The 25,695-nt window shown below is 35.1% G+C and overlaps 1 protein-coding gene across 7 annotated transcripts in view; it reads left to right on the top strand.

The window, feature by feature from the left end:
• The window catches only part of DPP10 (dipeptidyl peptidase like 10), a 1,561,433-nt gene that overhangs the window by 1,376,486 nt on the left and 159,252 nt on the right, over nt 1–25,695 (top strand). For 6 of the 7 annotated variants that reach the window (XM_036253736.1, XM_036253738.1, XM_036253733.1 and 3 more), the window contains 2 exons: nt 864–916; nt 1,018–1,099. In XM_036253736.1, the coding sequence (XP_036109629.1) occupies nt 864–916; nt 1,018–1,099 (135 nt within the window). The remainder of the gene's footprint in view (nt 1–863; nt 917–1,017; nt 1,100–25,695) is intronic. The other variant, XM_036253739.1, reaches the window with a different exon arrangement.

Genomic DNA, 25,695 nt, shown 5'->3' with positions numbered 1-25,695 from the left:
TCCTGCATGCCCCCCACTGGGGATCAGGCCCACAACCTGGGCATGTGTCCTGACTAGGAATCGAATTGGTGACCTCTTGGTGTATGAGTTGACACTCAACCACTGAGCTACACCGAACAGACTAATATATGATTTTCAAATGTTACTATGAATGGGGTTAAGGGGAGAGAGTATCCCATTTTGTTTCCACCAGTGAGCATCTCAAGCTAAATGAGATTTTTCCCATCAGAATTATTACTCAAAAAATATTTATTGGGTAATGAGGGGAATACAAAGGTAATACACAAGTGGACCTGACAACATTCTAGTGGGAAAAGGAGATGTATACTTAAACAATTATATAGTCTATACTACAGGGTGAGAGTGTCCTGAGAGTCAGAGTAATCTGTGAGAGAGACAGAATAGAAGGAGCAAAATTTTCTAGCTAGGTTAGGGTAGGATGGCCTAGAAAAAAAAGCAGAAAAGTTCAGAATATAAAAGGGGGATTTGTCTAATGCAGTTGAAGTATAGACTAGGCGAAGGGACGTAGTGAATGATAAAGGTGAAAAAACAGACTCTAAATACCAAAATTCTTGAACATTGATGAAGCAGTGTGAACTTTATTTCATAGGTAATGAGGAATCACTAAATATTTTGAACAAGATAGAATTACAATCACAATTATACTAAGTACAGAGGGGACTGAATAAGGAATGTGATTGACAGTCAGAAAAAACGTTAGGAGGCTATTGCAGGAAGGCTCAGAGAAGGCGATGAACTACGATCCTCGGATCTCCTGGAATTTAATAAGAATGTATATACACATAAAGATAAAGAGCCTTTATTTCAGACTATGGTCAATAACTTTTTTTTTTTAATTTCAGATTTTTCATTATTCATATACTGCTTCATATGTGATCTACAACATACACACTAGGTAAGTTCTTTGATTTTCTGGTTTTCATGAGACATTGCCCAACTAAACTGTTGGTGTAGATATCAATTTGTTCATGTAAAAATATTTACCTTTTTTTCAAGGGAAGTTTGGGAGTTAAACCCTCCAGAAGTAGAGGACTCCGTCTTGCAGTATGCAGCCTGGGGTGTCCAAGGGCAGCAGCTGGTAGGTATAGGCATTGGAATGAGCCAAGCACTGTCAGCCATGCCCCCAGGGAAAATGATTACCGAAACGGCTTCCTAGTAAAAATTGTCAATATATTTGATGGTTTCTATTTACCTTTATATCTTATATCTACAGTTCTAATTTAAGAATAGATCAAACAATACTACTATTACTTTATCATTTATTTTAAAAAGTTTATAAAATAGTGCATGCTTACTGGTTAATCATGCTAGTCATTAATTTATTATCAGCGATACAAGTGTATAATGCTAGTTAATACTGTAACCTAGACGAGAATCAAGAATACCAGGGTCTAATTCTGTGACATTTCCATTACATAATATTTTCAATTTTTTTTGTTCTTAAAATGTTATTCAGGGTAAACATTTAAGAGAATTCTCTTAAGAGAGGGTTTTTAAATCATATTTTGGAATTATCACCAGCTCAAAGAGAAAATTATTGATGTATAAAGCAGTTTGAGAAACACCATATTTGTGCACATGTCTCATGATGCCCATATAAAGACTTCGAGGGAATACTGCTCAGGAGGTGGTATTGCTTACTTACCTGCCACATGCATGCTCAGATGCACCAATCATTGCCAAATTGATTTCTAAATTATGTGAGGGTTTATACTTCTACCAGAAACAATGTAAGAGTTTCCTTTCTTCTATCTGCTCACCAACACCTGTTTTTTATCCAGACTATCTTCTTACATGTTAATAATTCCATTATTGTTTCTCCCATTCCAAGTTTTATATTATTTTATTAAACTCTTGCACAAGCTACGCTATGAATGTGTCTAGGTACAGTGTTGTCTTTTTTGTTTGTTTATAAAATTTTTAAAAAACATATTGTATTACGGTTTTATGGTTAAGTTTTACCTTTATTTTTTATTTATTTTATTTTTATTTTTAATTTTTTTATTAATTTATTTTTATTACAGATGTCTCTCCTTTTCCCCCCACTGACACCCTCCTCCCGATAGCCCCCTCCCCATCCTGTCCTTAGCATTGTTGTCTATGTTCATTGGTTACACATACATGCATATAAGTTGTTTGGTTTATCTCTTCCCTCCCCACCCTCACCCCCTATTCTGAGGTTTATCAGTCTGTACCTAACTTCTATGTCTCTAGTTCTATTTTGTTCATCAGTTTGTTTTGTTCATTATATTCCACAAATAAGTGAGATTATGTGATATTTGTCTTTCTCTGATTGGCTTTTTCACTTAGGATAATATTCTCCAGGTCCCTCCAAGTTGTCTCAAAGGATAAGAGATCTTTTTTTCTTACAACTGCATAGTGTTCCATTGTGTATATGTATCACAGCTCTTTTATCCACTCATCTACTGATGGACACCCGGGCTGTTTCCAGATCTTAGCTATTGTAAATAGTGCTGCTATGAACATAGGGGTGCATATATTCTTTCTGACTGGTGTTCCAGGCTTCTTGGTGTATATTCCTAGAAGTGGGATCACTGGGTCAAATGGCAGTTTAATTTTTAACTTTTTGAGGTAACAAAATAATGTTTTCCATAGTGGCTGCACCAGTCTACATTCCCACCAGCAGTGTACTAGAGTCCCCTTTTCTCCACACCCTCACCAGCACTTATTTGATGATTTGTTCATGACAGCTATTCTGACAGATGTGAGATGATACTTCTTAGCTGTTTTAATTTGAATCTCTCTGATGATTATTGACATTGAGCTTTTTTTCATATGTCTCTTGGCCATTTGTATATCCTGTTTGGAGAGGTGTCTCTTTAGGTCCTCTGCCCATTTTATAATTGGGTTCTTTGTCTTTCTTTGGTTGAGATGCATGTGTACTCGATATATTTTGAAAATTAACCCCTTCTCTGATGTATTGTTGGCAATTATGCTCTTCCATATAGTGGGTTCCCTTTCCATTTTGATGCTTGTTTCTTTTGCTGTGCAGAAGCTGTTTTGTTTGATGTTGTCCCATGTGTTCATTTTTTTACTTTGTTTCTCTTGCCTTAGGCATTTTATCAGTGAAAATTCTGCTGTGTGTGATGTCTGAAATTTTGTTGCCTATATTTTCTTCTAGAATTTTTATGGATTCACGAATCACATCTAAGTCTATTCATTTTGAGTTTATTATTGTGTATGGTGTAAGTTGATGGTCTAGCTTCATTTTTTTGCATGTAGCTGTCCAATTTTCCCAACACCATTTATTAAAGAGGCTGTCTTTACTCCATTGTATGCTTTTGCCACCTTAGTCAAATATTAATTGAGAATATTGTCTTTGGTCAATTTCTGGGTTCTCTGTTCTGTTTTATTGATCTGTATGCCTGTTCTTCTGCCAGTACCAGGATGTTTTGATTACAGTAGCTTTGTGGTATAACCTGATATCCGGTATTGTGATCCCTCCTACTTTGTACTTTTTCAAGACTGCTGGGGCTATTTGTGGTCTTTTTTGGTTTCATATAAACTTTTGGAGTATTTTTTCTAGTTCTGTAAAATATGTCACTGGTATTTTGATGGGTACCTTAATTTTAAAATATGTTTTGGTATTTTACACAATTTTAAAAATGAATTTTATCAAAATTTTCAATATTTAGCATAATATGTTTGTTATTCTTTTAATATTGCATTTGTTGTACTTTTCTTCTATCTTAATATTACTTGTATTTTTTCTCTGATTTCTATGATTAACTTTGGTTAATATTAGTACATTTTCTATTTGTCTTCTTAAGAAGCCAAATTTTAACTTTATGTGAATCTTTCTATTGGTAATAGTGTTTACTTTTCTTTGCAAATACAAATATAGAAGACTATAGAATGTTCTCTAAATTTTCAATCAACATGTTTAATAGTAAAATTTTAATATTTAATTTGAACATTTCTAAAACTTTTATTGTATGTTATAATTTCAGATGACTAATTTGATGTTTGTAGATTTTTTTTGTTCACTATTATTTTGTATCAGTTTCAGGTGTACAGCATAGTGGTTAGACAATCATATACTTTACAAAGTGGTTCCCTGATGTTTCCAGTACCCTCCTGGCATCGTACATACTAATTTTTATGCTGTGCTTTACATCCCTGTGTCTATTCTGTAACTGCCCATCTGTACTTTTTGTTCTCTTCACCTTTTTCACCCAGGCCCCCCAAGCCACTCCTCCCTTGCAACCATCAATCTGTTGTTTGTATCTATGAAAGTGTTTCTGTTTTGTTTGTTTATTTATTTTGTTCCTTAGATTCCATATATAAGCAAAATCATTCGGTATTTGACTTTTACTGACTGACTTATTTCACTTAACATAACACCCTCTGGGTTCATCCATGTGGTCTCAAATAATAAGATTTCATTTTTTTTTTTTTTTTTATGGCTGAGTATATTCCATTGTATATATGTACCACCTCTTTTTTTTTTTTCTTTTATCTTTACCTGAGGACATATTTTCATCCTTTGTTCAGATAGAGTGGGAGGGAGGGAGGGAGGGAGGGAGAGAGAGAGAGAGAGAGAGAGAGAGAGAGACATCGACGCGAAAGGAACACATCGAGTAGTAGCCCCCGCCTGACCCAACCAGGGCCGGGGACAAACTGCAACCGAGGTACATGCCCTTAGCGGGAACCAAACCCAGGTCTTGGGACCGCAGGCTGATGCTCCAACCGCTGAGCCAAACCGGCCAGGGCCCACCTCTTTTTTATTCACTTGTCTATTGATGGGCACTTGGGTTGCTTCCAAATCTTGGCTATTGTAAATAATGCTGCACTCAGCATAGGAATTCATATATACTTTCAAATTAGTGTTTTATGTTTCTTCAGATATATACCAAGAAGTGAAATTGCTGAGTCATAAGGCTGTTTCATTTTTAACTTTTTAAGTAAAATCTATACTATTTTCCACAGTGACTGCACCAATCTGCCTTCCAACCAATGGTGCACGAGAGTTTCCTTTTCTTCACATCCTCACTAGCACTTGTTGTTTGTTGATTGATTGATGACAGCCATTCTGACAGGTGTGAGGCGATATCTCATTGTGCTTTTAATTTGAATTTTTCAGATGATTACTGATGTGGAGCATCTTTTCATATGTCTATTGACCATTAGAATTTAATCTTTAAAAAAGTGTCTATTCAGTCCTCTGGCCATTTTAAAAATCAGATTGTTTATTTTGTTGGTGTTGAACTTTGTAAGTTCTCTATAAATTTTGGATATTAACCCTTAATCAAATGTCTCATTGACAAATATCTTCTCCCATTCAGTGAGTTCTCTTTTCATTTTGTTGGTGGTTTCCTTTACTGTGCAAATTTTCTTAGTTTGATGTTGTCCCATTTGTTTATTTTTTCTTTTGTTTTCCTTGCCTGAGAAAATATATCAGAAAAAATATTGCTGAGAGAATTGTTCAAGATTTTACTGGCTATCTTTTTTTCTAAGAATTCTGTAGTTTTGAGCTTTAAAATTAAATATTTAATCCATGTTGAATGTACTTTTGTATATGTTGCAAAAGGTAGTCTAGTTTTATTTATTTATTTATTTATTTATTTATTTATTTATTTATTTATTTATTTTTGCTGTGTAGCCGTCAGTTTTTTCAGCGCCATTTATTGACTTGACTATCTTTACCCCATTGTATATCTTGCCTCCTTTGTCAAATATTAACCATAAAGACGTGGTTAATTTCTGGGCTCTCTAATCTATTCTAGTGATCAATATGTGTGCTTTTATGTCAGTAACATTACTGTTTTGATTACTATAGCCTTGTAGTATAATTTCATATCTGGTAGTGTGTTACATTCAAATTTATTCTTTCTCAAGGTTGCTGTGGCTATTCACAGTCTTTTTTTATTCTATATACATTTTTTGGATTCTTTACGCTAGTTCTCTGAAATACACCATTGGTATTTTGATGGAAATTGCATTGAATATATAGATTGCTTTGGGTAATATGGACATTTTAATATTAATTCTTCCAATCTGTGGCTTCCATTTATTTGTATTTACTTACATTTTCATCAGTGTTTTATCATTTTCCAAGTATAGGTCTTTTACCTCCTTGGTTAAATTTATTTTTAGTATTTAATTTTTTGATGCAATTGTAAATAGGGTTGATTTCTTAATTTCCCTTTCAGATAGTTTACTATTTGTATATAAAAATGCAATGAATTTCTGGGTATTCATTTTATATTTTGCTACTTCACTGAATTCATTTATGAGCTTTAGTAGTTTTCAGTGGAATCTTTAGGGTTCTCTGTATACAGTATCATGTCATCTGCAAATAATGACAGTTTTGCTTCTTTTATTTCCAATTTGGATGCTTTTATTTCTTCTTGTCTGGTGGCTGTGGCTAGAACATCCAGTACTGTGTTGCATAAGAGTGGTGAGAGTGGGCATCCCTGTCTAGTTCCTGATATTGTGGCAGGATAGTAAGAAGCTGGGAAATTCCCTGGACAAGTGAAATGGGCAAAATGAGACATAAAAATTAAACAAGGCCACCAGTTTGGGCAGCTTGCAGGCAGCTAATGAATCACAAGACCTTATCTTCCCTAACCAAGGACACGTGAGAGCAAATGATTTATACCCCCCTCCGTAACCAGAAAATACATAGTTTAAATCACCCTGGCCTGAGAAAATAGAGAACAAAGACCAAATTAATGCCATTTGTGCCAGTTAAACACAAGGACAGATAAAGTTGGGAAACAAATAATAAAAACCCCATTAAAGCCAGACAGGCCTAAGATAAAAGTAAAACAGACCAAAGAATAATCCAAAAGTCCCCAGTGAGCTCATTTTCATGCATCAGCATACTGAAAATGTACCTGAAAAGTTGATAAATATTCTACTGTAACCCTCCCCTAAAATTCTCACCTGAAGAAGAAGAAAGAAAAAAAATAAAAATAAAAGGTTCTTAGAACAAAGATTCAATGTGGGCTCACTGTACAGCACATCCATGCCCCTTCCCTGGCATAAACTTTATTTCTAAAAGTCCCCACAAGACTTGCAACCAGGGGAGTGGTGAGCAGTGGCAGCTCAGCCCGAGTTTACCCCTGATCCTGTCTCCAAGCCCCCCTTTTCCTGACTTCCCAGTGAACTAAAGCAGCCCTGCCTTGGCTCACTTCTTTCCTGTAACATTTCTGGAGGGCCAAAGCAGAGCACCACCTAGACTCTCCCCTGTTACTTATTGTACCCTAATTTATTCCTTTGTTTCGCTAGCCCCAGCATTGATAAAAATACTCTCAAACCCTTTTGAACTTGTGTTGCAAAATCTTTCCTACATGAAGTCAAGAACCCACACATTAGAGGCTGGCCTGATGCAGACTTTCTCTGGGCCGGTTCCTGTCCTGTAACAATCTTAAGGGACATACTTTTAGCTTTTTCCATATTACAAGTTTATTACTGTTGATTTATTCCTTTTTGTTCATAAAAATTTGTCTTCTATATTTAGATGCTCTTGTGTTGGGTGCATAAATGTTTACAAGAGTTATGTCCTCTTATTGGATTGATCCTTTTATCATGTAGTATCCTTCTTTATCTCTTACTTTAGCCTTTATATTAAAGTCTGATTGTAAGATAAAAGCATTGCTGGCCCAGCTTTTTAAAAATTTTGATTTGTATAAAATGTCTTTTTCATCTCTTTTAGTTTGCATGTGTCTTTGGTTCTGAGATGGGTCTCATATAGACAGCATATATATGGGTCTTGTATTTTTACCCATTCAGCTACCATATGTCTTTCAATTGGAGCATTTAAAGTGATTATTGTTAGGTATGTATTTATTGCCATTTAATTTTTTTATAACTATTTTCTATTTATTTCTTCTTTCGTCTTCTTAGAGAAGTCCCTTTGACATTTATTGTAATACTAATTTTGTGGTAATGGACTCCATTAGCTCTTTCTTGTCTGTAAAGCTGTTTATTTCTCCTTAAATTTTAAGTAATAGCCTTGCTGGGTAGAGTAGTCTGGTTGTAGATCCTTGCTTTTCATCACTTTGAATGGTTTGTACCAGTCCCTTCTGGCCTGAAATATTTGTTAAAAAATCAGCTGACAGTCGTATGGGAGCTGTTTTGTAGGTAACTACTTTATTTCTCTTTCTGCTTTTAGGAGTCTTTCTTTTTCATTAATTTTTGAATTTTGGCCACTTAAATTATTATGTGTCTTGGTGTGGATCTCTTTGGATTCATCTTGCTTGGGATCCTATCAGCTTCCTGGACATATGTGTCTTTTTCCTTCACCATATTAGAGAAGGTTTCAGTCATATTTCTTCAAGTGATACTCAATTTCTTGAGCTCTCTCTTCCACTTCTGTTATACCTATGATGAAGATGTTGTTATGCTTCATGTTTTCCCATAGGCCTCTTAAACTCTCTTCATTTTAAAAAATTTTTCTGCTCTCAATGGGTGTTTTCTTCTACTTTGTCTTCCAAATCATCGATTCAGTCTTTTGCTTCATATAACCTAATGTTTATTGCTTCTGTGTATTTGTCTTTTCCAATTATCTATTCTTCCTTTCTGACTAATTATTTTTAATGGTTCCTATGTCATCTTTAATGGTTGTCATCGCTTTATTAAGTTCAAGCTATGTTAATGTATTTGTTTTCGAACTTCCTTATACATACTTACAACCAGTGTTTTGAACTCTGTATCTGGTAGATTGCTTGCCTCCATTTTATTTAGTACTTTAATTGGGGGTTTCTCCTGTTCTTTTGTTTTGGGCATGTTTCTTTGTCTCCCATTTTGTCTGCCTCTCTGTATTGGTTTCTGCATATTAGGTAGATCTGCTATGTCTCCCGGTCTTGATATGGTGACCTTACATAATAGGTGTCCTGTGGGGTCAATGGCACAGTCTCCCTGATCACCCAAGCAAGGTGCTCCAGAAATGTTCCTTGTGTGGTTTATATGAACCCCACTGTTGAAGTTAATTATTGATTGTTGTTGGCTCATCCTTCTGTGGGGTTGACCCATTCTTATGTGGGGTTGACCCACAGGCAGGCATGTTGTGAAGATCAATCCAGGCCACTGTGTATGAGCTGATGTGCTGGTCCTGACCACTCAAAGCAGAATTTGACCTTTCTGAGATCTCCCTTTGAATGTGCCATTGTGGAACTGATTGGGTCCTGCTTTGATATAGTCTGATGCCTGCCACTGGGTGTGTTTTTTGGGGGGCCTTTTGGGAAGGATATAGTACAGGTCAGTGTAAGACATTGCTAGTAACTGGCCATGAACTACCTGTTTGTAGCTCCTAAGTTATCTACAGTCTGTGGCTGCCTCTGCTGGACCTGGGTGTGCATGGGAAGGACCAAACTGAAAACCAAGGCTGGTTTCCACCAGCACCAAGCCTAAGGGCAGGTCAGCAAAAGACCCAAGTCACCCTGAGATCTGTCTCCACCTGCTTCTGCCTGTCAGCTTCCTATTTGGCTCAATCTCTAAAAGAGCCTCTGGCTGTTGTTTGCCAGTTGTGTGAGGTACATTCTCAGTATGTCACCAGGTGGGGTCAGTGGTGTTCACCAGATTGATACAAGTTTAAACTCAGCACCAGTGATGGGCCTGAGGTCACTCCGCAAATGTCCCAGGGCACACCAAGGCTACCTGCCACTCGTTAAATGCCCACAGACCTTCGTGGTGGTGTGGAGTCTCAAGGAGTCATCAAGGGAAGACTAGCAGAATTCATCAGGCTGCAGCTGACCAAGATTTGGCCATCTGAAGGAAGGGCCCTGTACTGGATGGACATGCGAGGGAAAAAGAGCACCTGTTTTAGGACCAAACAACTTAGTCTGTTCTCGATTCTGCCAAGAACCTTCTGGAGATCTCAAGTTAACAGGGATGACCACTGATCACTGGGAGTCAGGAGGATGAGGCTAGTGGATCTTTCATGATGGGAAGGCTCTGGTAAAGCTTGTGGGTAGGGACAAGAATTGCCCACTCTCCACAGTCACACACCTAGTCAATGACACCCCTGAGTCATTGACCTGTATAGCCATGTAGCAGGCAGCTGATTCCTTTACAGGGCATAAGTGCTGAAGGGTGGGTGACAGGTAGTCTGGAATGTGGGGTTGTTGCTTTTCCCCAGGCTGATGCTGTATGGAGGGGAGTGCTGGACCCAAGAAAGATGGCATCAACATTGTGAGAAAAGGACTCAGTACAGGGACCCTGGCGGCTGTCTCTTCTGGTCTCTCTCTGGAGCCACAAAGCCCAGTCCCACCTCACACAGCTCTAGTCTGTTCTGCACTCCTTCCTCAGGAACCTAGGCTATAAAATATATTTTGTTTTATGGCTTTTTAAAAGGGTATCTGGGTTTCTAAAAGATTCTTGTCTCTTGCTACAGTCATAATCCTGCTGATTTTCACAGCCAGTTATTCTGTGGGTGCCCCTTCCTGGCTTTGGAGCTCTGGCCTGGGGAACCCAGCATGGGGTTGAGACCCATGTTCTTCAGGGGAACTTTTGCTGCTGAGCTAACCCTCCAGATTCTCAGCACCTCTGTGTAGGTGTGTGGCCAGCCCTTTTTTCATCTTGTTGTTCCTACCAGTCTCCATGTGGCTTCTTCTGTAAATCTTTGGTTATATGACTTCTATTCAGCTAACCTTCAGTTGGTTCTTCAGGTTGATTTTTCTATAATTTAGTTGTATTTCCAGTTTAGTCCTGAGCAGAGGTGAATGTAACTTCTACCTACTCTACCACTCTACCACCATCTTACATTCTCTGATGTTTCTTTTTAAATTTACAATTATGTGTAATTGGTTTTAAAATAATTTGTAGAGTGCAGAAACAGATCTTTTTAATAAAGATTTCAAAATTGATATGGTTTGATTTATGGCTTTATATAGCTTTTATGAATGTTTTCCATATGATATAAAGAGTATTTTATACATGATTATTAGATCTCTTAATAATTACATTTTCTATATATATATGTATATATATATATATATATATATATATATATATATATATATATATTTTTTTTTTTTTTTACCAGTGATAGTGGGTGTATGATCTTTTTCTTTTGTACCCTATCAGTTTTACATTATATAATTTGAACTACATTTTGAAGTATGAGTTGTTTTGTTTTGTTTTTTTTCTAATTCTCACCCAAAGATACTTTTTCCATTGATTTTTAGAGAGAGTGGAAGGGAGAAAGAAAGAGAACCATATATGTGAGAGAGCCACATCGATTGGTTCCCTCTCGCACACGCCCCAACTGGAGCTGTGCATTGAATCTGCAAGTCAGGTACACACCCTTGACTGGGAATTGAACCCATGACCCTTCACTGCATGGACTGACACCTAACCACTGAATTACACTGGCCAGGGCTGAAGCCGGTCGTTTTTAACATTAAATGATCTTTCAGTAAATTTGGTTTCTTGATACCCTTGCAAATGTGTTTATTTATTTATCTTTAATAATTCTGATTGACCAACCCTAACTCTTACCTTTAAGAGAGTCTTTTGAAAGAAGTTAAAATCCTCTAGATTTTTAAAAATTAGAATTGCTACTTAAAGAAGAGCTGGGTGGGCTGAGGTATGTTTCTTATTTCCCATAAGCCTCAATTTCCTTTTATGTAAAAAAGAGTTATCTATACTACCATGTCATTATGATAGTTGTTGGGGAAAATGTTTATTTTAATAAGGGAATATTATTGTTATTTTTATTTCATTTTATAAATCTAAGAAATAATTTTTAAGCTAAATGGTGAGATAGGGAACTAGTACTAGAAATTTGACATCACATGAAGGCTGAAGGATAGTGCACTGTTATTAAAAGATGCTTCTTTTCATTGAAAAAACTTCTGGGTCCTGAAATACCTGGAAGGTAATATACCTGGGACAAAGTCTCTGCCAGTGACTCGTCATATGCCAGTGGACAAGTCATTTTCCTATTGGCACCTCATTTTTATTAGCAAAATGAGGATATTTGATTGTGCTTCGTGGCTTGATATATATTGCAAGTACATTCTATATCATGTAATTCTAAGCATTAGTTTTTTTGTGTTTTTTTCTTATCCTCATCTGAGGACATTTTTTCCATTTTTTGTTCAGATAGAGTGGCAGGGAGAGAGAGAAACATTGACATGAAGGGAACACATCAAGTGGGTGCCACCCGCACGACCCAACCAGGGCCAGGGACAAACTGCAACCGAGGTACGTGCCCTTAGCGGGAACTGAACCCTGGTCTCTCTGGACCGCAGGCCAAAGCTCTAACCGCTGAGCCAAACCGGCCAGGGTTCAGCATTAGTTTCTAATAAAGTTTAAAGTAAGCTGAGATTATTTTTAATTTTTTTTTAATTATCAAAATGTTTGGGATAAACAAAGAACATAAAAGTAGATAAGAGTTAAGGAGTGATTACCATGACAGACTGTCTTTATTTTTTTAATTATAGTTTTTTACACAGAAATATTTCCAGAGTCAGCTGTGCAATAGATTGGTATTTTGGAACAGGAATAAAAAATTCACAAGCAAAAACAACTTTAATTTTGTCTTGGTGGATGTGTTCCTTAAACATATAGACTATGTGTTAAATGTAATATTAAAATAAGAGAGTAGTTATAATATAGAAAAGTATTAACAGTAAAATAAATGGTTATCCCTAGTCTTTAATTTCCCACATGTTTAACATGATTTTATGGATTCAGACTATAGGGACATTGAGGAAACAAAGAGCTAACAAAACTATTGAGAGAAGCATACAAAAAGTTGCCAGACATTATACCTGAAGCTGCTTAAATATCCTTAGAGCTGTGTTTCTCAGTGAAATCCTACATAACACTCTGTATTCACTTCCATTCATATCCACACTAAGTGATCGAATACTTGATGTAATAATTATGAAGAAAAGTCAATGATTTAAAGTGAAAAAAATTCAACGTTTCAGATACCATTGATTATATACAGTATGTATGGTTTATCATGTGTATATTTAGAGAAATTTTAAAACAAGGCATTTAACCTACCTATACAGGACTGTTTCTAGGTCCATTCTATTCTGATACCCTGGAAGAGACGCAGCAGAAGCTGCCGGATGTGAAGATGCCAGGATTGATTTGGAAAAGGCATGAATCAATATATTTACAGACACAAATTTCCAGGACCCACAAAACCCCAGATAAATTCATGTTTGTGTCACTGAGGAGTCCTTAGGGAATTTTTAAAAATTTTGCTTGGTTTTAAATGACTCTTATTCTCTAAGTCTGAAAGGAACCTACAACTATGTCAAAATAATAGTTTGATAACTCAATGGATTAGTATTAAATCATTCCTTTTAAAAATTATTCCTATATTATTGATTTCTTATTCTTCAATGCATTTGAGAAAAATCATAAAATATACTAGTAGTTTATAGAAACCATAGATCTCATGGAATCATTTTGCAAGTGATTGGATCCATTCCTTCCTAGCTATTGACCTTGAGAACATTATTTAATTTCTATATGTCTTGGTTTCATTATCATTAACATGGTGACAATAGCAGTACTTTACTAATAGGGCTATTCTGGTGTTCAATATATAAATATAAAGCACTTTGATATTTTAGAGGTGTTAATTTTTATTATTATTTACATATATATTAAAAACTGTAGCACTTTAATTTTATCTACTTCAAGAATTTTAGTCTCACTGATTTTGTAAAGAACTAAGCCTAAATTCTTTGTAATGAAAATTTCCAAAGTCCTTTGGGAATTTGAGATAAATTATATATTTTTTAAGGTTATCTTTCATGTGCATATAAACATAAAATTCAATATACATTAATGATGTATCTTTACAAGTGGCTGATGGTCTATTTCCTGTGACTGTGACAGCTTTGTTAGTATGTGAAGCCACCAGCAAACTCAGCAATATGATTTTATTAGAGATGAGTCATTGCAATACTTGAATTAGTTCTGCATTCACAGTAATTAAAGAGTTCTGTAGTGTTTACAAACTAAAGACAAATAATTTTTCATCCTTAATTTCAGTTTCTAATTTTATTTGCTGCAAAAGAAATTCCTAGTTGTAGACAAGAGAGAAAAGAGATTGACATAATTTACAGAAAAGATGATCTGAGTTAGAACTTTCAGTAGTACTTGGTATGGAGTAAGGCAATTTGCATGTTGCGCTTTATGGAAGAAAATCTGACACAATACGACATGCGCTACTTAGAAAAGGCAGTGAGTAGACAGCTTTAGCTGTAACAAATGTTGTATGTAAAGAAATGGTGGGTCCTAGAACAGAAAAAGCACGTTAGCCATTGAACTGAAAGAGCTTCTCTTTAAGAGGGTATGCTTTTTTTCTTCTCAAAAACAACTTGGTCTTATAAAAGCTAAAATGACTCATTGTATAACAATTTGAAAATTCATATTGTTACATGAAGTCATATAAGTTCATGTATAAAAAATAAAATATACTTATTCATAATTTTACCATAAGCATTGAAAGTCGGATTTAAAAGTTTGAGTTTGAGAAGGAGAAAAACATTTCAGTGATGAGAACTTGATACCTAGAATCATTAAATCCTTAGCTCAAATCCAGAATCTTTTTTGTTTGTTTTGTGATTTAGGGAAGATTTATTCAGATTAAAAATGAAAGAAAATCATAACTACTCCAAGGTTTAAATGAGGTAGGGCATGCGTACAAGTTGAGAAAGCAAAATCAATAGTGGATGTATGTATATGTATATGTGTATTTCTAGAGAAAGAAGGGGAAAGGGAGATGCAGGTGGGGGGGGAGAAATTTTGAGGAACTGTCTCATGAGATCGTGGGGGCAGTCTGGCAGGCTGGAAAATCGGATTGAAGTTAATATTGCAATATTGAGCTACATTTCTTTATGCTGAAGTCCCTCTTTGGAAACCTGTTTCAGCTGCTAAGGCCTTCAACTGAATATATAAGGACCACCCTCATTATTCTTTGCTTAAAATCAACTAAATGTAAATATTAATCACATCTATAAACAACAGGACTAGTGTCTTACCAGATAGTCACACCATAACCTAGCCAAGTTGACACATAATATTAACATCACAGCTTAGCAAGTGTTCACTAAATTGTAGCTATTAATTTAATACCCACTGTTCTTTCCTGCAATAACACACTTAATGCAACCTTATCATCTTTCACCAAAATATTTTAGCAGTTTCTTTTCTAATATCCATTTTCCAAATGCTAGCCACTTTAATTAATGCTCCCACCATCTGCAAATAATGTGTTAAAAAGGCAGATTCTTTATGGCTCTCACAAGGTTATAAAATATTATTGAAAGGACACACAGTACTACTTATGCGACACAGGATGGGACTAAGATGACACATCATCTGGCTCCTGCCACTCCATCACAGAGAGAGGTACAGATTTCCTTTCCCTGAACCAACTTTGTATTTTCAGAGGGTGACACACCGCTCTTTGCTTCTGTCAGTCATCCCCTTTGCATACCCAGTCATTGTTTTCATCAGAACTCTCTCATAAATCTTACACTCCCCTGCTGATAGCTTTTCCCCAACATTTCGACATGCTAAGTGAATTGCTTATTGCTCACAATTCTAACATTCTTCTATTTTGTTTCCAATGATCTAATATGTTGTTATTCATTTACATTGCTCTCTTCCACTACTGACCCACAGTCATTTCCAGGGCAGACCTAATAAAGAATATGCTAAGTATCTCAAAAGCTCTTCCCTTTCTCTGTCTTTCCCTCCTCCTCCCCCTCCTCCCCCTCCTCCTCCTCCTCCTCCTCCTCCTCCTCCTCCTCCTCCTTTTTATCCATCAAACTTATTTTAGCACAAGGCAAAATATAGTTTTAATTAGTATCTGGCTGCATTGAGAAATTAATGAAAGACTGAGTATTATTTCCGCAGATAATGGGATACCGAAGAAGGTTTTGAGGATGGATTAATATGAAGGAAGTCAAGCATGAAAAGACAGATTTTGTAGAATAGTTCATGACAGATTGTAAGCAATGGAGTCTACACGCAGAGAGCTGGGTTAGAGGCTATTATTTTAATCTCTAACTAAATTGATGAGAAACATATTTAAGAGATAAATAAATCAAGTTTTAAACTCAGATCTAAAATTTTATTGCAGTCTAACAATAAAAATTGTCTTATAAATATTTATTCAAGTAAATTAAATTATGAAATATTATTTAAGTGTATTTCTACACTATTTTGAAAAAATATATATCATTTTAGACTCCTAATTGTTTAAACCACTTTACTGAGTACAAATAAAAGATCGATACATACAAAAGGCTATACTTTCCATACAAGAGACTATACATATTCAATGTATAAAACTTGATAAGATGGAAGTAAGTATAACTTGTGAAACTGTCAATATATTCACTGCCATAAACATATCCATCACCTCCAAAGTTTCCTACCATCCTCTTTATTGTTTTCTGTGTGACAATAACACAACACAAAACACACTGTTTTGATATTGCTAATATTTTACACTCTATTCAGAGTAAAATAAAATCATCATACCCATACTTCCAATGGCATAAAGCATTACAAATATCCAGTGTTTTACTTATTGCAACCTAGATGTTCAGAAAAATCACTTTTATACATTTTATTACCTGTATTTTTGAAAATATATAATAGTTACATGGTTCACAAAGTAGGAATAAAATTATCAGACTTTCCTATTGTCTTCACTTTTGTTATTACTAGATATTTTTCCTTAAAATTTTATCAAACCTTAAGTGATTGGCAATGGTTCCATGTCTCTAAAATATTTTTTTATTTTCTTGATTTAATTGTTTACATTTTCCTTAATAAAAATTTGAACAATTTCATTGGCGTTTTTAGTATGAATTTAGTCCTTGTTGTTTTATAGCAGGTGTTTAAAGTAGGATTTTTCAAACATTTCATTAAAATCTCATGTTTTCCGTTAAAAATCATCATGAATTTTTTCATATTCCATTATGTATACAGTTTTTCAGAATAAAAGTAGCTATTTTAATTATCATTAAGATATATTCAAGAAATATATAACGCATATGCAAATATAAGATATATATATATATATGCATACACCTATACACACACTACATACACCACAGACATTCATACACACATAGTCACTCACACATGTGTGCACGTGTGCACGTGCACACACACACACTCATATCCCACTGCTGGTGTCAGGTACATTTTGGGACTAAAGTCTTGGACATAGAGTCTTAGCATACCAAAGTTGTCTAGAAGTAAAAAAGTAAGGAAATCAGTAGGAGTCAGGTTTTATTTCAAGTCAGTCCTCCGTAAGGTGTGTACTACTCATTCCTAGCTAGCACACTTGTGCAGGAAAACTGCTAAGGAGAAGCCGAAGAGTGTACACCATGAGCATCCTGAGGTGCTTGTCCTATGACTGTTTCCCATATAAATGAATTTGGACTTTCTTTAAACTCATTCATCTTTATTAGTGAAGATCATTGAAAACAAGTCACCTTTTTATGTTATCTGTAGCAAAATCTAATGTTTGTGTTTTAGTTCCAGGAAATAAAAGCAATACCTCTTACCACATTCTAGTACCAGGTTTACCCAAGGTCTACTGGGTCTCATTTCAAAGTTGAAGCCAGGGGAACCAATATCAAGAAGCTCCTATAATTTCTTTACTCAATATTTAGACCAGAAATGTCAAATGAACCTTAATAGGATAATTATGTTTCAGTTTAACAAAAATTACAGCAGAAATACCTTTAAAAATCTTAGTCATTTTGACTGATAAATTTGCAGTTTATTCAGGTATATATTTATATTAATATATTATATATGTAAATATGACAGGAAATACATTTTCATATAAGTAAAGTGCTATAACAATTTATATCTATGTTTAGAGAAAGCATGTGCAATTACAATCTAAAGGAAAATTAATTTGCATTGCTGTGTGAAAAACACATTCACACAAGGTGAGCACTCCCATAAGCCTCTTAGTCTTATGATTACATAAATAGCATATTTATGACATTTCTGCCTAAATTCAGAGCTTTTCAAAGAAATATAAAAGGAAACATTTTTTTTTTTTTTTTTTTTTTTTACTTTTCCTCCAGTTAAGTGTTGCATATTTTAATATAAGGAGAAAATGCACCCTGCAAAATGTTAGCTATACTCTTGGTGCTTTTAAAATGTTTATGTTGGCAGTTTTAGAAGTTAAATATGTGCTGACTTAACATTGCTGACGGCTTTGGACTGTAAACTTCTGAGGACAGGAGCTCAAATTCTGTAACCCTGATAGCACATGGAAGTGTGTACAGAGCTATAGAGGTAGCAAGTATTCGTTTTCCATATAAAATAATGAAAGAAGCTGCACAGGCAAGATGCTGTAACTTCTGCCAGCATGCAGACATGGAAGATATTTAGATTCTGACAGTTTCTTGGTTAGGGCAGCCCTAGGGATTTAGAGAGTGAGTAGAAATGTCAGGCTTATAACCGAAGGAAACACCACCATAACAAACAAAAGAAAAGAAAACTATCAATCTATTTGAAAATACCTTTTATCTATGCTATGTTTGTAAGGTTTTCTTCAATGTTTAGAAAAACAAAATAGAAATCAGTATTTGATCATAAATAACACCAATATTAGTGATAGGACATTTGAAATTTACTTAGGTCTTTTGGATGGATGTAGTAGTCTTTATCACTATTCGAAGTGTTTAGAGCCCGACTGGTGTGGCTGAGTGGTTGAGCATTGACCCATGCACCAAGAGGTCGCCAGTTCGATTCCCAGTCGGGGCACATGCCCAGGTTGTGGGCCAAAATCCAAGTCAGGAGCGTACAGGAGGCTGGCTAGTTGATGTTCTCTTTCATTGGTGTGTCCATCTCTCCCTAACTATCCCTTCCTCTCTCTAAAATTCAATAAAGAAAAAATTTTTAAAACAGTGTTTAGAGCATGAATTATAAAAATTTATACAGATTCTGCCCTGGCCGTTTTGGCTCAGCAGTTGGAGCGTCGGCCTGCGGTACAGAGAGACCCGGTTCGGTTCCCTCTAAGGGCACGTACCTCGGTTGCAGTTTGTCCCCAGCCCTGGTTGGTCGTGCGGGTGGCAGCCACTCGATGTGTCTGTCCCTTCACATAGATGTCTCTCTCTCTCTCTCTCTCTCTCTCTCTCTCTCTCTCTTCCTCTCTCTCCCTCCTGCTCTATCTGAACAAAAAATGGAAAAAATGTCCTCTGGTGAGGATAAAAAACAAAAAAATTTATACAGATTCTAACTGTTCTGAACATGGTACTCATTAGGGTTATAAAAGTAACAATCTCTGTATTCCAGGAACTCAAAGAAAACAGTGTTAAAGGTGAGGATACCCACCTATAGGGATATCTGAAACAGGAGGACCCCAACGTGGACCTCACCTAGCAGAGGGGAAGCTTCCTGGAGAAAGTTTCCTGGAAAGTGACCTGCAAGCTGAGTTTTGAAGTTACATGTCAGGGCAAAGTTTTTTAAAGGCATCCTTCAAGACTATAATAAAGCTCTCAATATGGAAAGAAATATAGCAGACTTATGTGGAGTCACACACTTTAATTCTTTTTTTTTTTTTTTTTTTGTATTTTGTTTGTATAACTTAGCACATCCAATGTGAAAAGATAAAAAACAATAAAATAAATCAGAAATTAAAATGTCAGCTGATTTGTACTGAAAAGAATAACCATCATGTCCTAGTACTAATGACGACTAATATGTTTCCCTTACCTTACATTTAAACAATCTTGAGTTATTTAGTAATAATGAAGTAAATGCAACAAACATATTTTTGTTCCCCTGTTTGCTTTCCAGCATAACTAGTGATTTCTAAAGTACTTCTGGTCTCATGCTGCTCCTGAGATTAAATTACAAAATAAATTGTGGAGAAAGAACTATGGAAGTTTCAAGATTGCAGATTTTTAAACTATAGATCTGAGTCATGCATAATGAAATGTATTGAATACTTTGGACAGCTTCTGCTAAGCAAACCACTGGAATGGAATAAGAACGGGGTGATAATCAGTGCAAGTCCCTAAATATTAGCTTCTTTAGGTTTCATTGCAACTACACTTTTGCATATCTACTATTCTTACTTTTGGCCATGCAGAGTATTCTATGGTGATGTCAAATCTTCATCGGCAGTCTAAATAAAACTTTAAAAATAATGTTATAATATTGTTTATTGTAAGGTGCGAACCATCCTGCACTACCCCGAGGTAAATGAATTCCAATTAGGAGAAGTTCAGTGTTCTATGATTGACTGTGTTTTATTAAATGGCATGCACAGGACTCCCTTAAGGGAACTGTAGTCTACATTAATGTTAAGACACTTCATTTCAGAAATAACTCAACATCCTTTAGATGGTGTGGTAGAGGACTTCTCTCCTTGATCTCCTGAAGAACAACAAAGAACATGAAAATGTGGAAAGAAACTGTCTTTTGTGATACTATTAATCAACCAGAGCAGAAAATGTAATCTCTGAGGAACATGAAATAATTTCTCAGAGCCAGGAAAAGATTGAAATCATACATACTTTATCAGATTTGGGGAAACAGAGAAATAAACAAATTGACAATTTTAGCTCATAATTTAACACTTTTCTTGAAGGAAAAAATAGGACAAGTAGACAGAAAATTAATAAGGATATAAAAGATTTGATCAACACAATTAACCAACGTGACATAATTGAACACATGGTATTTCTAGGGTACCACTGGGCCATAAAACAGGTCTTAGTAAGTATAAAACAATGGGAATTATGCAGAGTGTGTTCTTGAAGCACAAAGGAATTAAATTAGAAATAAAAAACAAACTACACACACACATTTTTATTCTTCTAAGAATATATCCAATAAGAAATATGATAATATATATCTAGCATTTTCAAATATAGAATTTATCTTTTAAATATATTGCACATATACCTAAAAACATTTAAAAAGTAAATTAATTGGAATATTATTTATAATTTAAAAAATAAAATAAAAGACTAGAAATAATGTAAATCAGCATTAGGAGACTAGTAAAATAAATTAGGGTGCATAAAACATTTGGAAGCCATTAAAATTAAAATGATTCTTCTATATGTGCAGGTGGAATGCCATCTGGTAATAAAGTACATATGATTAATTAGTATGATGTCATAATAAGCCACATAACAATATATTATATATGATATATAATATTTTATATCATATATAATATATACAATATATATGATTTAAATAAATTCTAGAATTCACAAGACATTGTTAAGAGTAGTTGTTTCCTGTCTGTCAGATAATGGGTTTGAGCGAGATTTTTCATAGTATTTAATATTTTTTATGAACATGTCTTATATTTTTAAAGGATATATTTTTAAAGCTATTAAGGATAGCAAGGCAAAGTTTAAAACATAAAATTAATTACTTTTAATGGAGTACATAAAAACTAAAGAAAATCAGATCCTTTCAGAATACAGTACAAGGTGACAAGTTGATAGATGATAGATGATTGAGAGATAGATAGATAGATAGATAGATAGATAGATAGATAGACAGACAGACAGATGGATAGATCTTATTCTCTGAACAGTGTGTCAACAAATGTTACACAAAATTGCAAAAGATTTTGGTGGTGCTACAACTCTGAAATATAATCAAGGAAAATGTGGCAAGGGAATAATACAGGGTGGAGCAACAGAAGGGTTGCAGTTGTGAGTATGCAAAACAGAGTTTTTTCTTGTGTTAGTATTTATTAATCATTGTATTATTTTTCACACAAACAACTCAAAATCTACTTTTACCCTACCTTGTATATTAAAGTACAAAAAAATTACTTGTTGAGAGTAGTAGGATAATATATATTTTAGTATTGAAGAAATATTTGATGCTGTATATTGTTTGTTAGAAGATGAATTATACTTTGAGAGGAAAGAAAGAACAAAGAATTCATATTTATTTATTTATTTTAATTTTAAAAATTTAATGTGGACATTACTGTAGGTCTGCCCCCCCACCCCCTTTAAGCACCTCCACCCACCCCCACACCTACCTCCCTTGGCCTTCACCAAGCTATTGTTCCTGTCCATGGTGTGTGCATGTATGTTCTTTAGCTAATTCCTTCTCCTTCTTTATCCAGTCACCTCCCCCACCCCTCTCCTCTCAGGCACCAGCCAGTCTGTTCCATGTGTCCGTGCTTCTGGTTCCATTTCTTTTGTCAGTTATTTTGTTCATTAGATTCCACATATAAGTGAGCTCATATGGCATTTGTCTTTCTCTGACTAGTTTATTTCACTTAGCATAATACTCTCCAGGTTCATCCATGCTGTTATAAAGAGCACAGCACGGGTTCCTTTTTATTTTTATCCTCACCTGAGGACATTTTTTTATTTATCCTCAGACAGAGCAGGAGGGAGAGAGTGGGCAAGAGAGAGAAAGAAACATTGATGTGAGAGATACACATCGAGTGGTTGCCACCCATACAACCCCAACTGGGGCCTGGGACAAACTGCAACTGAAGTACATGCCCTTAACAGGAACCGAACCAGGGACTCTCTGGTCTGCAAGCCGACGCTCTACCACTGAGCCCAATCAGCCAGGGTAGTTCCTTCTTTTTTATAGCTGTATAGCATTCAGTTTTGTATGTGCAACATAGCTTTTTTATCCACTCATCTATTGATGGGCACTTGGGCTGTTTCTAGATCTTAGCTATTGTAAATAGTGCTGCTATAAATATAAGGATGCATATATTCTTTCTGGTTGTTGTTTTGGAATTCTTAGGATATATTCCCAGAAGTAGGATCATTGGGTCAAAAGGCAGTTCCATTTTTAATTTTTTGAGGAAACTGTGTTTTCCACAGTGGCTACACCAATCTGCATTCCCTCCAACAGCGCACAACTGTTCCCTTTTCTCCACATCCTCACCAGCACTTGATGTTTGTTGATTTATTGATAGTAGCCATTCTGACATGTGTGAGGTGATACCTCATTGTAGTTTTTATTTGCATCTCTCTGATGACTCGTAACCTTGAGCATTTTTTTCATATGTCTATAGGCCATCTATATGTCTTCTTTGGAGAAGTGTCTATTCATGTTTGTTGCCCTTTTTTCTTTTTAATCCTCACCTGAGGATATTTTTCTATTTATCTTCAGATAAATTGGGAGGGAGGGAGAGAGAGAGAAACATCGACGTGAGAGGGACACATCAACTGGCTGCCTCTCTCCGCATGACTCCAACCAGGCCTGGGGATGAACCGCAGCCCAGGTATATGCCCTTGACTGGAATCGAACCTGCAATTCATTGGTCCACGGGCTGATGCTCTAACCACTGAACCAAACTGGCCAGGGCAATTGCCCATTTTATCAATGGATTGTTTGTATTCCTGATGTTGAGTAGTATAAGTTCCTTATACATTTTGTAAATTAACCTCTTACTGGATATATCATTGGCGATTATGTTCTCCCATATTACGAGTTCTGTTTTCATTTTGTGGATCATTTCTTTTACTGTGCAGAAGCTCTTTTGGTTGATGTAGCCCCAGTTGTTTGTCTTTTCATGACTTTCCCTTGCCCTTGGAGACAAAACAGCAAAAATATTGCTGCCAGGGATGACTGAGATTTTACTGCCTATGTTTCCTTCTAGAATTTTTTATGTTTTGTGAATTACATTTAAGTTTTTATCCATTTTGAGTTCAGTCTTGTGTATGGTATATGTTGTTGGTCTAGTATCATTATTTTGCATATGCTTGTGCAATTTTCCCAACACCGTGTATAGAAGAGACTGTACATTCTCCATTGTATGATCTTGCTTACTTTGTCACATACTGATTGACCATAGAGGTATGCATTGATTTCTGGGCTCTGTTCTATTCCATTGAGCTATATGCTTTTCCTTGTGCCAGTATAAGTCTGTTTTGATTACAATGGCCTTGTAATGTAGTTTGATATATAATATTCTGATACTTCCAACTTTGTTCTTCTTTCTCAAGATTGCTGTGGCTATTTGAGGTCTTTTTTGGTTCCATACAAATTTTTGGAATATTTTTTCTAGTTTTCTCAAATATGCTCTTGTTATTCTAATAGAAATTGCATTGAATCTATAGATTGCTTTAAGTAGCATGGACATATTAATAATGTTAATTCTTCCTATCTATAAACATGGTATAAGCTTCTACTTATTTGTATCTTTCTTAATTTCTTTCTTCAATGTCATATAGTTCTCCCTGTACAGGTCTTTTATCTCCTTGGTTAAATTTCTTTCTATTTACCTAATTTTTTTGTTGCAATAATAAATGGGGTTGTCTTCTTAGTTTTCCTTTCTGATGGTTCATTATTGGTATATAAAAATGCATTGATATCTGGATGTTGATTTTATATCCTGCAACTTGGCGAATTCATTTAGTATATCTAGTAGTTTCTTGGTGGATTTTTTAGGGTTTTCTATGTACAATATCATGTCATCTGCAAATAATGACAGTTTTACTTCCTTCTTTCCAATTTGAATGCCTTTTATGCCTTCTTATCTAATTACTTTAGCTAGGACTTCCAGTACTGTATCTATGTGGAGCTTAGCCAGTGCAGAACTTTTGTTTGCTATGAGTTTTTTATTTCTGCTTTGATTTCATTAGTTGTATTGGTAAGAATCATATTTAAAGCTGAATACAAATCAACCATGACTTAGACCTTCAATTGTACTTGTTATAAAAGTTTCCATTAAAGTAAATGTTAAAAGTTCTAGTATTCTGTTTGTTTCTAATGTGTGCTGATATGAAAAGTAGAATGAAGATAATTACATTACAAATTGGCACCAAAATCTTTATCCATCAAAATTATTCTAATAATTATGTCCAAGAACTAAACTAGAATTTGGGGGTAGACATAGCTACCTTTTCCTGTTCTCCAATTTCTTTGATTTCTCTTTTTGTTATCTAAATTCACAGTCTTCCAAAATAACTTTTCATTAGAAGAAATACACTGCCTTCTAATATTTTTTATTCTAACTGGTTTTATGTCTTTAAAAACAAACAAACAAACAAACAAACAAACAAACAAACAAACCAAAAAACAAAAGCACTATTCTACCCCTGGAAGTATAATGACATGTATCACTCATATATCTGATCTTTAAATACATTTTTTAGAAATAGAGTAGTTTTGCATTTTAAACCACTATCGCTTTTTGAAATTATCATTTACCTGATATTAAGAAATTCAATTTGAAAAAGAAAAAAGAAAAATTTGTACCAGGAATACAACAAATTATGTACTGGAAACTAACCTACTTCCAGAGCAATCTACCACTAGAAGAGCTTTGAGTAAAGCTGAATAAATGTTTTTTTTAACTCTGATATGAAAGAGTGAGCTTAACAAAGCAGTCTTCATGGCAATTTAGCTATATACTCTGGGAAAGAACTTAAACACACACATATCCAAAAGAAATGGGGGTGGGGGGGACAACCCAAGGATTCTGAAGCCTAATGAAACCAGGCAGATTTTGGAAGGGAGTCAAAATGAATAGTAAAGTGAACAGTAAGGTGCAAGTCCCCCATTTTGTTTGTTTAGGCTTTTATCCTAAAGCCAGCTACACTTAAGGCAGAGGTGGATGTGTAGGATGCTGAATCTATAACAGAGAAAAAACCCTCTGTCTTTCAGACAGGAGCAAGGGGAAGAACTGTTTGGTTGACCATGACTGCAGGTAGTGAGGGGACAACCCTGAGTCAGCAA

The sequence above is a fragment of the Molossus molossus genome, unplaced genomic scaffold (genome assembly GCF_014108415.1).
Source record: "Molossus molossus isolate mMolMol1 unplaced genomic scaffold, mMolMol1.p scaffold_m16_p_11, whole genome shotgun sequence".
NCBI lineage: Eukaryota > Metazoa > Chordata > Mammalia > Chiroptera > Molossidae > Molossus > Molossus molossus.
This window is presented reverse-complemented; position numbering and strand designations above follow the sequence as displayed.